At 38.4% G+C, this 14,053-nt stretch overlaps 1 protein-coding gene across 2 annotated transcripts in view; it reads left to right on the forward strand.

The window, feature by feature from the left end:
* Nucleotides 1-14,053, forward strand: part of RAP1A (RAP1A, member of RAS oncogene family) — a 75,781-nt gene that overhangs the window by 50,727 nt on the left and 11,001 nt on the right. The window contains exons 2-6 of one of the 2 annotated variants that reach the window (XM_040471298.1): nt 618-701; nt 5,210-5,278; nt 8,161-8,217; nt 10,530-10,670; nt 12,278-12,421. In XM_040471298.1, the coding sequence (XP_040327232.1) occupies nt 645-701; nt 5,210-5,278; nt 8,161-8,217; nt 10,530-10,670; nt 12,278-12,421 (468 nt within the window). In that variant the 5' untranslated portion in view covers nt 618-644. The remainder of the gene's footprint in view (nt 1-617; nt 702-5,209; nt 5,279-8,160; nt 8,218-10,529; nt 10,671-12,277; nt 12,422-14,053) is intronic. The other variant, XM_040471299.1, reaches the window with a different exon arrangement.

Here is a 14,053-nt window from a genome sequence, read left to right on the forward strand (position 1 = left end):
GAGTGAACTTTTCAAAAAAGTATGTTATGTCATTTAAATTTTTTTTTCAACTTTTTTTTTTTATTTATTTTTGGGACAGAGAGAGACAGAGCATGAACGGGGGAGGGGCAGAGAGAGAGGGAGACACAGAATCGGAAACAGGCTCCAGGCTCCGAGCCATCAGCCCAGAGCCTGACGCGGGGCTCGAACTCACGGACCGCGAGATCGTGACCTGGCTGAAGTCGGACGCTTAACCGACTGCGCCACCCAGGCGCCCCTGTTACGTCATTTAAACAATAGCTTTGTAAAGAATTGAGTTCATGATTGTAATTATAAGGCAACTACTAGTTTTAATCACCTTATTTTCTGATCACTCTTGGAAGTAACATGAACAGACTCGAATGACTTGTGCCTAGTCAAAGATGATCTTTAATGAATTAAAATGCCTGGTAGTAGTCATTACAAACTTAGGTTAGAATCTTCATGGTTTTGCTATGTAGCCTGTCTTCCGCCTGATGACCTTAAGGGAAAAAGCAAACAAAATCCAAAATACCATATTATTTCATGTAACATTTGTACATTCTAAGGCTATTCTTAGCATGTTTATTGATCTTTGTGGTTTTTTTCTTTTTTTCCAGATTGTCAGTATTTAAACAGACCACATCATGCGTGAGTACAAGCTAGTGGTCCTTGGTTCAGGAGGCGTGGGGAAGTCTGCTCTGGTAAGTTAGCCACCTAACTCTAACTTAATTAGCATAGTATAGGAAGAACATTGATATTTGCTTGCCTTAAAACTTTTAGTCACTAATGAGAAAAGGTGACAGTATTTTTTATATGCCTAGTATCTGTCTCATAGGGGCCGGGGATTCATTCAGCAACCACAGATGTGTAGTTGTAAACTAGTGGCTCACTCATTCTTTCACTTACCCAATATTTATTGACTACCTACCATATGCCGAGCACTAGTGATTGGGATTCAAAGAGGAATAAGATCATTCTCATTTTTTAAGGAACTTACCTTCCAGTAGGGGAGACTAATTATTTCAGATACCAGTGGAATAAGTCCTACCTACCTAACCCTCAGGACAGACTTAAGTGAAACAAAGGGTATTTTTTGTATACATGCTGTATTTATTTACTAAATATTGAGCTTATATGATGTCAGATGCCAGGGTTACAACAGTGAACAAAAACAGTCACAATCCCTCAGAGCTTATCATATAGTGGAGGAGATATAAGAAATACACAATTAAACAAAGAACTACCTTATTATAATTGTGAGAGATACTTTGAAAGAAAAGTACAGACTGTTAAGAGAGACCCCATGACAAATGAACTTAAATTAGCATTTGAATAACTAAGGTCATAATTGCTGAGGCAGGAGTGAACTGGAAGGAAAGTAGAGGGAAATGAGGTGAGAAGCAGGGGCCAGACCATGACTTGAAGACCATGTAAGAGCTTGAAACTTATTCCTAATGACAGTGAGAAACCATTGAAAGTTAGTTTTATTTTTTTGGACGAGAGGGAAGGGGTTATTGACAGAATTGGATATATGTTTTAAAGAGAGTACTTTGCTATGTGTGGAGTGACTTAGAAGAGAGGCCGAGTGGACACAAGGAGACCAGTTGGGAGTTAATGCCAAACCCCAGATTAATGTTTGTGGGAGCTTACATTGGGGCCATAGCAGTGAAGAAGAGAAAAGTAGATGTTTTGAGAGTTAAATAACTTAGTGCTGGTTTGATGTGAGGACTAGGAGAGAAGGAGCTGTTGAGGATGACTACCATAGTTCCAGTTGAGCTACTAATTTTATGGATGGATCCTTTAAGTAGAAGGGAAACACTGGAGAATGAGCAGATCTGAGAGTGAAAATCAGCAGTCATGTCACATTTGATATGTGAGATGCTAAAGTAAATACATCACATAAGAAATTGGGTCCTCAAGATAATAGCTTAAAGGAGAGACTTGTGATAGGATTTGGGGTGCCATGAATATATCAACAGTATTTAATTTCGTGAGAATTATGTTACTCTTAGCAATGTAAATTAGTACCTCTGAGGTGAATGAGGATATCTAATTTAAATGCGTAGAACTTTCTTTTTTTCAACGTTTTTTTTTTTTTTTTTTTAATTTATTTTTGGGACAGAGAGAGACAGAGCATGAATGGGGGAGGGGCAGAGAGAGAGGGAGACACAGAATCGGAAACAGGCTCCAGGCTCTGAGCCATCAGCCCAGAGCCCGACGCGGGGCTCGAACTCACGGACTGCGAGATCGTGACCTGGCTGAAGTCGGACGCTTAACCGACTGCGCCACCCAGGCGCCCCGAAATGTGTAGAACTTTCAATTCAGCAAGTCTCTTTAGACTTCACATATAAGTTCATATGTACAAAATAGCATGGTCAAGGATGTCCACAGTAACATTCTTTATAGTGGTAAGAGTTTGGAAACCACCTAAATGCCTACCAGTATGGGCTGGTTAAATAAGCTTTTAATACTAATGTTTTGAGTAGAATAATACAGAGCTATTAAAAAGAACGCAACGGGTCTGTATATACTGACAGGTAGTGATATGCAAGATGTATTATTTAGGGGTAAATAAGGTAGCAAGCAGTGTAGACTACCGTTTGTGTTTATAAAAAAAAAAAAAAAAAAAACGGGTGAGGGGGAAGATAGTATAAAATGCACAGACTATCCCTGCGAGGTAAAATAAGCTTACAGATGACACACTGGTTACTTCGGAGTGGAATTGTATAATTGAGAACAAAGGAAGGTAGGTAGGGTTGGTCACCACTGCCTACTCTGTTGTGTCTTTTGTATTTCGTCCTATGTTCATGAATTACCTTTTCAAAAATAAATAAAATGATCAAAAATAAAAATCCATAGGAATAAATGAGATTGTCTAGGGAGAGACTAGAGAAAGAAAGAGCTCAGTACTGAACTCTGAGTACCTCTCAACCTTTAAAGAGTAGGTAGAATTGAAGGATCTAGCAGAGAAGAGTGTATGTTATACTTAAATGTAAAGAGTGGATCTCTACCTGACTGCTCAGAAGTCAAGTAGAGGAAGGAGACGATATAGGAATATGGAGGTAGCTGGGCTTCGTGAAATCAACTTCAGTAAGGTTATGGTGCTGTAAGCGTCCTGAGGTGGGTTGAAGAGTACATGAGAGCTGAAGAAATAGAATCACCATTATAGATAGTTGAAAAAGTTTGATGATGAGAGGAAACAGAGAAAGGGGTCGGGGGTGGGGGGGAGTGAAGCTAGAGTGGTCATGGAGTTCAGGGGAATATTTATTTCAGGGTAGGAGATGGTAGAGCAAATTGTGTGCCGGAGGCCATAAGCTTATGTGGAAAGGAAAATAATAGCACAAGAGAGGAAGGGAATCATTGTCCCAGGTGTCAAAAGTTCAGAAATAACAGAAGTAAAATTAATGAATCATAGAAGTAGTAATTAGTTTATTGTGCACACATCAGAAAGACAGTTTCCATACCAGACACCTTCAAACCAGAACACTGAATGAGGCTGAAGGTATATTGTTGTAAAGCAGTTTATTGTGTGAGAAAGCAGTGGCTGTTTATTCTTCACAGTGACTGGTTATAGTGTTAGAATTTTCTTCAATGACTGAAAATTGGTTAGTGGTTACCTCATACCCACCTTGGGAAACAGTGTAAGTTTCGCCTTTGATTTCCAGAGGCATAAGCAAGAAATGATCCCTAGGTCAATTTAGCTTCGCTAAATAAACTAAATTAAGCTTTGTTTGTATGACCGAACTGGTTATTATCTGCTTAGGGAATTTTCAAGGCTGGTCTCCGTTTTTTATTTTAACCCAGAAAGGACAGTAGGTAAGGAAGGAAGAGGAGGGTTCAGTAGAAAAACTACAGGAATAGAATAGAAGTCAGTATGGATGAATGAGCTGTCCCTGAGAACTGAGAGGATGAGATTCAGAGCAGTGATGAAGGTTTGCTTTAACAAGAAGGACACGAAACCTGTGAGACTGTCTCTCATTTTTGCAAGTGTCTGACAACGGCTTATAGAAAGCACTTGGGTTCTCATACCTGCTTCTGCATCCAGTGTCTTGCTATAGCATATGTTACATACCCATGGGGAAACTCCACTGTAAATTTATGAGACAAGGAGAGTATGTCATGGTATTATGAGATACTTTTTTTCTAATCGTCTGCTCTAGACCATATTTTGAGAACCTCTGTTCTAGAATAAAGGATTTAGGAAGTTTTCCGTATTTGAATTATATGTAGTACTAAGAGGATGAGGTGATTAAATCCTTGATAAAAATAATAAAAGATGTGGTGTAATTCTGTCCTGAGTCTCTCTTGAAGAACAAGAGCTTAGGAGAAAGAAGTTTGAAGTTTACTGTATTTTGGTTCATCTGTTTAGCTCAAGCTACACTAGTGCATAATTAAGTGTAGGTGACCTCAGGCCATATTCTTACCCTTCCTTGCTTTTAGGCAACAATATACCAGACCCGGTTTTAAATCTGTCCAGGCAGTATTTCACAGCCATCTTCTGTACTTTTTATTTACCACATGATAAAATACCTCGTTTCATAAGTCTGTGTTTACAGGAATCTTAGAGAAGTAGAAAATCTGAAAAAGATGAGCAGGAAGTGTTTCCAATGAAAAAAGGAAGTCTTTGGAATCAGGAAGATTGTATATTTGAATCTCAGCTGGCAAACGGGAAAAATAACTACTACTGGGGAGAACGTGAAATTCGAATGAGACTGTGAATTTAATAAATTCAGTGCCTGTAAATTTCTTTTTCTCTTTCCCCCACAATTAGAGAAACTGTTTTAAGGTTCTTAAAAATTTAGACCCTTTTGTCTCATTGCTTTAAGGGCATGAGATAAAAGTTACTATAGATAATGTGAAGGAATATTAGCTTAAATACTGGTTAATTTTCATTTTTTCATAAATTAGGAGGTATGTCCTTCTTATTTGTATCTTCATTGTATTTTGAAACTTAATATAGTTTCACAACGTGAGTTGGCAGCAGCCTTGCTGACGGCTTTTGATATGAACACCTCCCTTCATAATGTGCCCTCTTGGTTGTGGATGTATCCTGGTGTTAGAAAATAATGAGACTTTACATCTGCATGTTTACCCAGAATTTTCACATAATTTCATTTAATCTTTGCCACTTTGTAAGGGTGTAAGTAGCATTCAAGAGTAGTTGATTTTTCTTTTAAGTTCTTAACTTTTCTCTGCTCTTTTTTTCTAGACAGTTCAGTTTGTTCAGGGAATTTTTGTTGAAAAATATGACCCAACGATAGAAGATTCCTACAGAAAGGTAAAATGTGAAACTTGTATATGCATGCTTACAAATAGTTCCTTAGGGCTTTAAAACTTGATCCACAGAACTGGTTTTTAAAAATAGTTTTTGAGAAGTGATACAGATGTTCTGTATCTGGTTTTAAAAATTTCACCAAGGGGCGCCTGGGTGACTCGGTTGAGCGTCTGACTTTGGCTCAGGTCATGATCTTGCAGTTTGTAGGTTTGAGCCCCACGTAAGGCACTGTGCTGACAGCTCAGAGCCTGGAGCCTCCTTTGGATTCTGTGTCCCCTCTCTCTCTGCCCCTTCCCTGCTCACTCTCTGTCTCTTTCTCCCTCTCTCAAAAATGAATAAACGTTAAAAAAAATTAAAAATAAATAGAAGTTTCTCCAAGACAGACTATTTCTCATAGAATACTACTTAGCTACAGAAAGCTCCGTGTTTGATTACTGGTGAGTAAGGTGTTCTTTAGTGTGCACATTTTCCTGTTTGGTTTTTTTTTTTTTAATTATTATTTATTTATTTTTTTTAACGTTTATTTAGTTTTGAGACAGAGAGAGACTGAGCATGAATGGGGGAGGGGCAGAGAGAGAGGGAGACACAGAATTGGAAGCAGGCTCCAGGCTCTGAGCCATCAGCCCAGAGCCCAGTGCGGGGCTCGAACTCATGGACCTCGAGATCGTGACGTGAGCTGAAGTCGGACGCTTAACCAACTGAGCCACCCAGGCGCCCCTTTAATTATTTTGTTTAAATGGTTTTTTGAGAGAGAGAGAATGCATGCATGCAGGCAGGGGAGGGGCAGAGAGAGAGAGAGAATTCCAAGCAGGCTCTGTGATGTCAGCACAGAGCCCAGTGCTGGGTTTAATCCCATGATCTGTGAAATCATGACCTGAGCCAAAATCAGGAGACAGATGTTCAACCAACGAACCCACCCAGGAGCCCTGGGGTTTTTTTTAATGTAGCAAAATTGCATAGGAATATAGGTATATTTTTGACAACTTTTTTTTTGTGAACTAAAATGAAGATCACTTTTGTGCTTGAAATTATCCAGTGACTGAATGTTTTTATTTTTGTTTAGTTTTATAGTAACTTTTAAAGATATTTCATCTTTAGCAAAAATTAGATACAGGATTCTGTATGATACTGTAATGGTGGGTACACGTCATTGCACATTTTCCCAGCCCGTAGAATGTACAACACCAAGAGTAAAACCATAACATAAACTGTGGACTTTGCATGATAATGATGTCTGTATGTAGGTCCATTGATTTTAACAAATGTACCACTCTGGTGTGGGAGGCTGATGGTAGGAGAGGCCAGTGAGGAGCAGGAAGAAGGGTATATGGAAACACTGTAGTTTCTGCTCAGTTTTGTTTTGCACCTAAAGCCCAAGTTCTAAAACATAAAGATTATTTAAAAGGAAAAAAAAAATAGTCTTGACAAAAAATACTATTTTATTTCATTCTAAGACTAGAATTGTGGGGAATTTTCATAACTTTATTTCCCAAGTATGTTAAGGAGGGAGGCAGGGAATTAAACGTACCTTTCAACAAATTGGGAAGGATTGAGTTGTTAGATGTTATAGAATTTACCTTTAATAGTGTTACAAGTTTTGTTAAATTAAGTAAGCTCATCCAGCCATACTGGCCAGAGCAGTTTCATTATCTGCAAGTTGGAAATAAACTTGTGTTCTAGATACCTTGAGAAACTGCAGACCTCATTCATTATTCATTGAGCATGCCCATTTACTGATGATGCCGATTATGCCGCATTAGTCCCGTTTAGTGGTAGGACAGTGAGTTTGTAGCACCAAGCGGTGCTTCTCATCAACCCCTGATCTGACACAGAAGCATTTAAAATAGGCCTTAGGTTAATACGTTCATGTTTAGAAGATAGTGTTGCAATACTAAAATTTCCCCCAAACAAGTTGCCATCTAACGTTGTAACTACAAACAGATCTGTACCTAGAGTTCTGAAGATTTAACACTTTTTTTAATCCTTTCTTGATTAAGAATTTTCTGCACAGTTGATAGTTCCTGCTGTCTTTAGCCCAACCCTTCTTTTAGGTTATAAAACACTGGGGAAATACAACTCAGTATATAAAATTTCACCTAACGCACACAGCTTTTCCAAAGAAGTACCTTTTTCTTAAAGTCTTGAGGACTATATGAGTTCAGTGTTACTCTTTTTAGCACCTCTGTGTTCCCCTTACCTCTTTTTTTTTTTTTAAGTTTATTTAGTTTGAGAGAGCATGAGTGGGGGAGGGGCAGAGAGAGGGAGAGAGAATCCCAAGCAGGCCCGACGTGGGGCTCTGTCTCACGAACTGTGAGATCATAACCTAAGCCAAAATCAAGAGTCTTAACTGACTGACCGCTTAGGTGCCCCTCCCCTTATCTCTTAAATTAAAATTTTCCAATGTATTAAATTTAGGGTATATTTTAGTATAACTTTAGCAACTTGAACGTGGTAAGTTGGCTGAATTTTCTTTACTCTAAAATCTTATCTGTATTTTGAGCTATTTAATACTTTTTCTTCAAAGATCATATAAATATACATATTTTTATACATTTTTATTTCTGTCAGAACTGTACCTATTGTAATTTTTCTTAAACAGAGAATATAACCATTGCCTTCTAATAGTAACAAAAATCATTACTCAGTTTACAGTGGTCAGAAACTATCTAAACTCAGCATTAGCGGTCCTGCTTCTGTAGTATTAATAGAACATGCTTGAGACCTCCTGCTCTTTATTCCACTAAGTTAAGTCTCAACCAGTATAGCAAACTCCTGGAGAAAGGCTTTGTAGTTGTTAATAGGTACTTGGAGTGAAGAGGTGGCAGGAAAACAGACTGACATTTTGATTTGATAATATTTTTCATTTTTCCTCCCTTCTCCAACAGCAAGTTGAAGTAGATTGCCAACAGTGTATGCTTGAGATCCTGGACACAGCAGGAACAGTAAGGATGTTTTCTCTTTTTTTGATAAATTTTAGTTAGTGAACAGATTTTGTCATCTGAATAGTTCCTCTGAGTAAAGTAAAAGTAATTACTCTGATTAAGAAGAAATTACCTAAAGGTAGGGCTTCTTAGATTTTCTTACAACTGCTTCCAACATGTGCTTAATACCCACGTATCACTCTCAAATTGTATGTCAGGTTTACCTCCCAAATGTGTGTGTTGGGTATCTTCTCCCTATATGGAGGTAAAGATTATCCTATTACTGCTTTTAACAAAAGATATTTTAAATCCAGAATTGTAATTAAGGTAGGTATTTCTCTGGGTTCATTCCTACCTAAGGTAGGAATCTGTCTCTTGGCACCATAGTCACTATTTTTTATCAGAATTGTTTTTGCTTTTTTATTAGCATTTTAACATTCCAAGGGGCTGGTGACAGAAAATCTGACAAAAATCTTCAGGATTATTTTGAGCCTGATTTTTCTCCTCTTTAAATGAGTATTGTATAATGACATTAGTATATCATAGCATGCTTATGATCAAATGAGATAATGATTATAAATCACTTGGCACAATGCCTGTTATGTAGTATGAGCTCCAAGAATTTGCTTTTATTTTCATTGCCTTCCTTTGTCATCTCCTGTATAATTTTGTTATTAATTACTGATGATTTCCTGTTATACTGCCACAAAAGAATGCACACATTAAGCGATTTTTTTTTTTTTCTCCATATACATATATATAGACTTTCCCTGTTAGGCAGTTCTAAGCTTTAAAATGGATGCTATTCTTAAATGTTATAAGTTGTTTAAAATTTAGCACAAATTTTCCAAACAATTTCGTAGATGATAAAGTTTCATGTCATTAGGAAAAGCATGTAAGTAGGCTGGAGCAGTTGTAATACTAATTAAACTGTATGTTTCCATTCTTTTGTGGGAAAATGGGTCTTGATTCCAGGAGAAAGCTTGGGATCATTAGAACTACATTTTTCTTAGATCTGCTGACTCACTGTCTCCCCCTTTTGTAATTCCATCTCCCCAGTTTCCTTAGCTTCTGAATCAGCAGTCATTCCCCTGTGTTCCCAGACACCCCAAAAGTTAAAGAATACTTACCCCATTCATCACCTCCACAAGTGTGCGAGGATTCTTTTTTCTTCCTCTTGTCCAAATTAAGAAGCTCTTTACCGGAGATATCTTTCTCCAGTATCTTAGTTGTCTGTGTCCCCAGTGCCTTGCATGAAGCTTGGAAAGTAGTTGGTGTTCATTAATCGTGTCCCGGATTACTCCTTACTCCTTGAAGATTTTGGCTCACTCTCTCCATCGCTGCTTCAGTTAGAATTCTTGGTGATTTTAGTATCCAAATAGAATCTATATGGCATTATAGATGATCCATTTCCCTTGGCCTATCGGTGTCTTTTCTTTCCTTTTTTTCAACCGACGGAGCCACCCGGGTGCCCCGGTCTATCAGTGTCTTGATCTCCGTGCTGCTTCAGCCATTCACGCCCATGGTCTTCCCCAAACTATGTGATTACCAATAACTGTGATACAGCCTTCATCTTATTTTCAAGCATCCCTCTCCACTCAACCACCTCTTGTTTTTCCTTCTCACTTCCTTTTATACCTTCAACTTCCCTGGAACCTGCAGTACGTTTATCCCATCATCTTTGATCATCCTCATATCCTAACCCCCTTTTCACATCGATTCAAGTCTTTGGTGGACTGTCATTATTCATGATCCGCCCTCTGCATGTATCCTCAGCTCCCTTGGACTTTTCAGCAACCTCTGACTCAGTTGATCACTATCCTCTGTACAAATTGTATTCGTTTGGCTTCCAGGAAGCAACACTTGGTTGGCTTTCTCCCTCTCTCGTTGGTTAGTCCTGAGTCTCCTTTCCTGATTCGTCTTCATCTCCCAACCCCTTAGTATTGGAGACCCTAAGGATTCAGTACTTGGGACTTCTCTTTTCTAGCAATACTTCTTGGAGGTCATCTTTAGTAGCATCAAAATAATTTAATTAGGATCTATATGTAAAAGGGACCTACATACAGTTTTCTAAATGACAGAAAAACCATGTTAAAGTGGTTTAAGATCTCCCTTCTGATTCTTCAGTTCATTGTCATGGTTTCTAGTCATGTAAGTAGGGAACAAGAACATTCACCTTAGTTTCTAGAAACTGTAAAATAGGTCTTAGGTTTCCTATCATGATAACGTGTAGGAAAAAATTCAGTAGCTCACTTTTGTGATTATTCTGATACAAATTGTTCTAGTGTTCAATCAAGAAATCATATTTATAATTGTACTTTTTTTTATTATAGGAGCAATTTACAGCAATGAGGGATTTGTATATGAAGAATGGCCAAGGGTTTGCACTAGTATATTCTATCACAGCTCAGTCCACGTTTAATGACTTACAGGACCTGAGGGAACAGATTTTACGGGTTAAGGACACAGAAGATGTAAGTATATTTCTCTCTATAAGACATACTGCTCTTTCTCTGTGGCCAAATAAAAAGTGTCTGTTTTTCTGTTAAGAGGATTTGGGGGGTATCTACCACATACCTAAAAGAGTCCCTGTGATCAGAAAATTTTTACAACTTTCTAAATTTACTTGCAAATTATATGCTAAGATAGTTAGAAAAGGAGGGTATGTATGGTAAAGTGCTCATTGTGCTGTGTGTTAATAAATGCAGTAGGCAAGGAAGAGGAGTCAGAATACTTGGTAGAAGAAGTGGGGGACTCGAGTTGAGCTTTGAAAGGTGGTAGTTATGTCAGAAACAGTGTTCAGAGAACATTAGTGAGAACCATAGTGGTATGTTCCATTTCTAAAATTCTGTTGGTAGTTTTTACTTACAGTGTTTTCCTTTTAATTATGTTGAGGATTTTCATTAGCTGTATTTTTATATTTTGTACATTTTATTTTTGTTATAGAATTCTTATTTGATGAATGGCATCATTGCTGTTGTACCTTTTTGCAAAGATGAAATACATACTTTACATGTTTACCTCAGTTTTGAACTACAGAGAGTTCCTTTTCAGTTGTCTAAATTGGGATATAAAATTTCATGTGTACCTTTCTTTCTGTTTCCCTGTGTTCTCTCTCATTATTAATGGGAACATATGCACCTGCTCAGGACCTCAACTTTGGGTAATACTGTAGGCGGAAGGGATTTCTACCATATGACTCATTACCAACCGTAACCTAATGAATAGTTCTCTTCTTTGCCATGACTAATTTATCGAAGAGACTTCTGTTTTCGTAGGCAATTACATGCAAATCACTGAACTCGGGTAATGTGAACCTCTTTATTCCGTGTAATAACTGAAAAAGATGGAGCTGTAGGTCTAGTATGTTTCGCCTGACTTGTGATGATTGTCTGTTTGGGACACAAGATCCACGTGTGCCTTCAGTCCTTTCTTGGGTGTAGTGTCCATCACCTCACAGATGACTTTGTTCTGTGGCCACCTTTTATCTAAGGACGTTGCACAGTTTGTTAGCGACTCGTTTAATTGGCAGTTGGGACAGCATATCTGGCATGGGGAGGAAGGGAAGGCATAGCTGCTTCGTGGCTGTATTTTTATTGTTTGTCCTTTTTTAACATCTCACCTAAACTGGTCTTCAAATCTGGACGTCAGATACAGAAGTAGAACCTGTCGCTTGGGTTGTCTTGCCACTACTTCTGGTGTTCGTTGGACCTGTGAGGTGAAGCACTTAAACCACGCTTAGGACCAGTGGAGACATTCTTCTCTGTATTGCAGGAGCTGCCTTTCCCTTCAGATTTTTGTACTTGGAATTCAGCTATTAGTAGTAGTCCACATGACACTGTTGCGATTATAGCCTTAAAATAATTTAGCAAGTGAGCATAGTAGGATCTCTTCCATATTTTTCTGTCTCTTCTCCCTCCATCTACCTTCTTTCCCTCAATACACGTACAGTACATATTATTTAAGTACTTGGTGAAGCTTACGACCCTAATTAATCCATTTCAATTGGTGACAGGTAGTTGCTTACTTAGAAGAGTAACAAGTATGCTAGTGCTCATATTATGTTTTGTCCTTCCCACAGGTTCCAATGATTTTGGTTGGCAATAAATGTGACCTGGAAGATGAGCGAGTAGTTGGCAAAGAACAGGGTCAGAATTTAGCAAGACAGTGGTGTAACTGTGCCTTTTTAGAATCTTCTGCAAAGTCAAAGATCAACGTTAATGAGGTAACCTGCATCTGCTAGGCAGCACAAACAAGTGCCTTTTTAGTTACCTTTCTTTTAAGTTAACAGCCAAAACCAAGTTTTTTGAAGAAAAAATTTTGTTCTAAGCAGTCTTGATTCTGTCAGTGTATACAGAACTCTAGGTAATTGCTAGAAACCATATTCCTTCACTTGCATAACATCACTTTGATGACTAATGAGGACACTTATGTTTACCTTGTCGGCATAGAGAAAGTTTAAGTTAAACAATGTGTTTAAAGTCCCACTAAGCTTCTGAATGATATGCCAGAAGGCGGTAGGTGAGAAGTGTCATATTACCCTTGTATTGTAACAGTTACCTATGCACATGTGTGTGAAGAGGTTGTAAAGTCAAGTAGGAAAATACAAAAATCAAAGTAGTTATTGAGCTTATCAACTTATGTTATACAGTTATTACCTCATGGATATCGCAGAGTTGGGTGTTTTGAGTCCTGCTTTCCTTTGGTTTCTGACTCAAAAGGAGGTTTTGGGAGCATGGATATGGAACTGTAGTTCACCCAGTCATTGAGGCCTGATACAGCAGGTGCACAAGGCTTTTTTTGTCCATGACTCAAGCTTTCCACTATCTTGAGAACATAGCTGTGACAGGAATGCTTAACAAGTACACCCGCCTGCCTGGGTGTAAATCCAATACCTTACTGGATCCCTAAAAGATCAGCCCAGGTCTACCTGCCCCCACCAACCAACCAAAATTTAAGAGATTGTCTTTGCATCTGTTAGTTTTAACATAAGCTTTTTTAAAAAAACAAAAACCAGAGTAGGCTTCTTTCTTCCACAGTAGTGCAAAAGTCTTCACTTGCCAGTTTGCTGGTCATTTGTGGCATCACAGGCAATCAGGCAGAATTCAGTTCATTTACAACATGGGTGAGAGTTGAGAGTGCATTAGGTTATCCGCATCCTGTGCGTTTGCTATTCCTCTCTGGCCTTTGCTTCTGTAGGTCACTTTTCGTTGACTTAATATTATTATAGTTGTGGACTACTGTCTGAGTTTTTTTTTTAATATTTATTTATTTTGAGAGGGAGAGTGCAAGCAGGGGGAGGGGCGGGGGGGCACATTGACAGAGGATCTGAAACGGGCTCTGTGCTGACAGCAGAGAGCCCTATGCGGGGCCCAAACTCACGTACCGGGAGATCATGACCCGAGCTGAAGTAAGACACTCAATTGATTGAGCCACCCAGGCCACTGTTGTCTGAGTTTTAAAATGACTGAGTTACTTTCAACATCTGACAGGCAAAAAAATTAAGCTTGCTGCAAATCCTGTTTTCAAATAACCAAGAATGTCAAAGCTTGCTCTTACAGGTAAAACCAATTTTTATAAGCATATAAGAATTGATAAATTTCATTTATTGTGTGCCTCTGTGTCTGGCAGTGTGTTAGGCATTGGGGTAGTAGTCATCCAGACACTGTTCCTGCCCTAAAATTTACCTCCTAGTGGAGAACAAGTCCTAGTGAGATCTTCACCTGTCATTTCTTTTTCACTGCCAAGTAAACAAAAAGGAAGTATGATATGCTTTTAGCTTCAACTTTCTCTGTTGTGGAATTACAGCTTCACAGATGTTATTTTGAAAAATGTGGCTCATAAAATTTTAAGTTTT

Source organism: Herpailurus yagouaroundi, unplaced genomic scaffold (assembly GCF_014898765.1).
Source record: "Herpailurus yagouaroundi ecotype Mexico unplaced genomic scaffold, PumYag 77, whole genome shotgun sequence".
In the NCBI taxonomy this organism is placed as follows: Eukaryota; Metazoa; Chordata; class Mammalia; order Carnivora; family Felidae; genus Herpailurus; species Herpailurus yagouaroundi.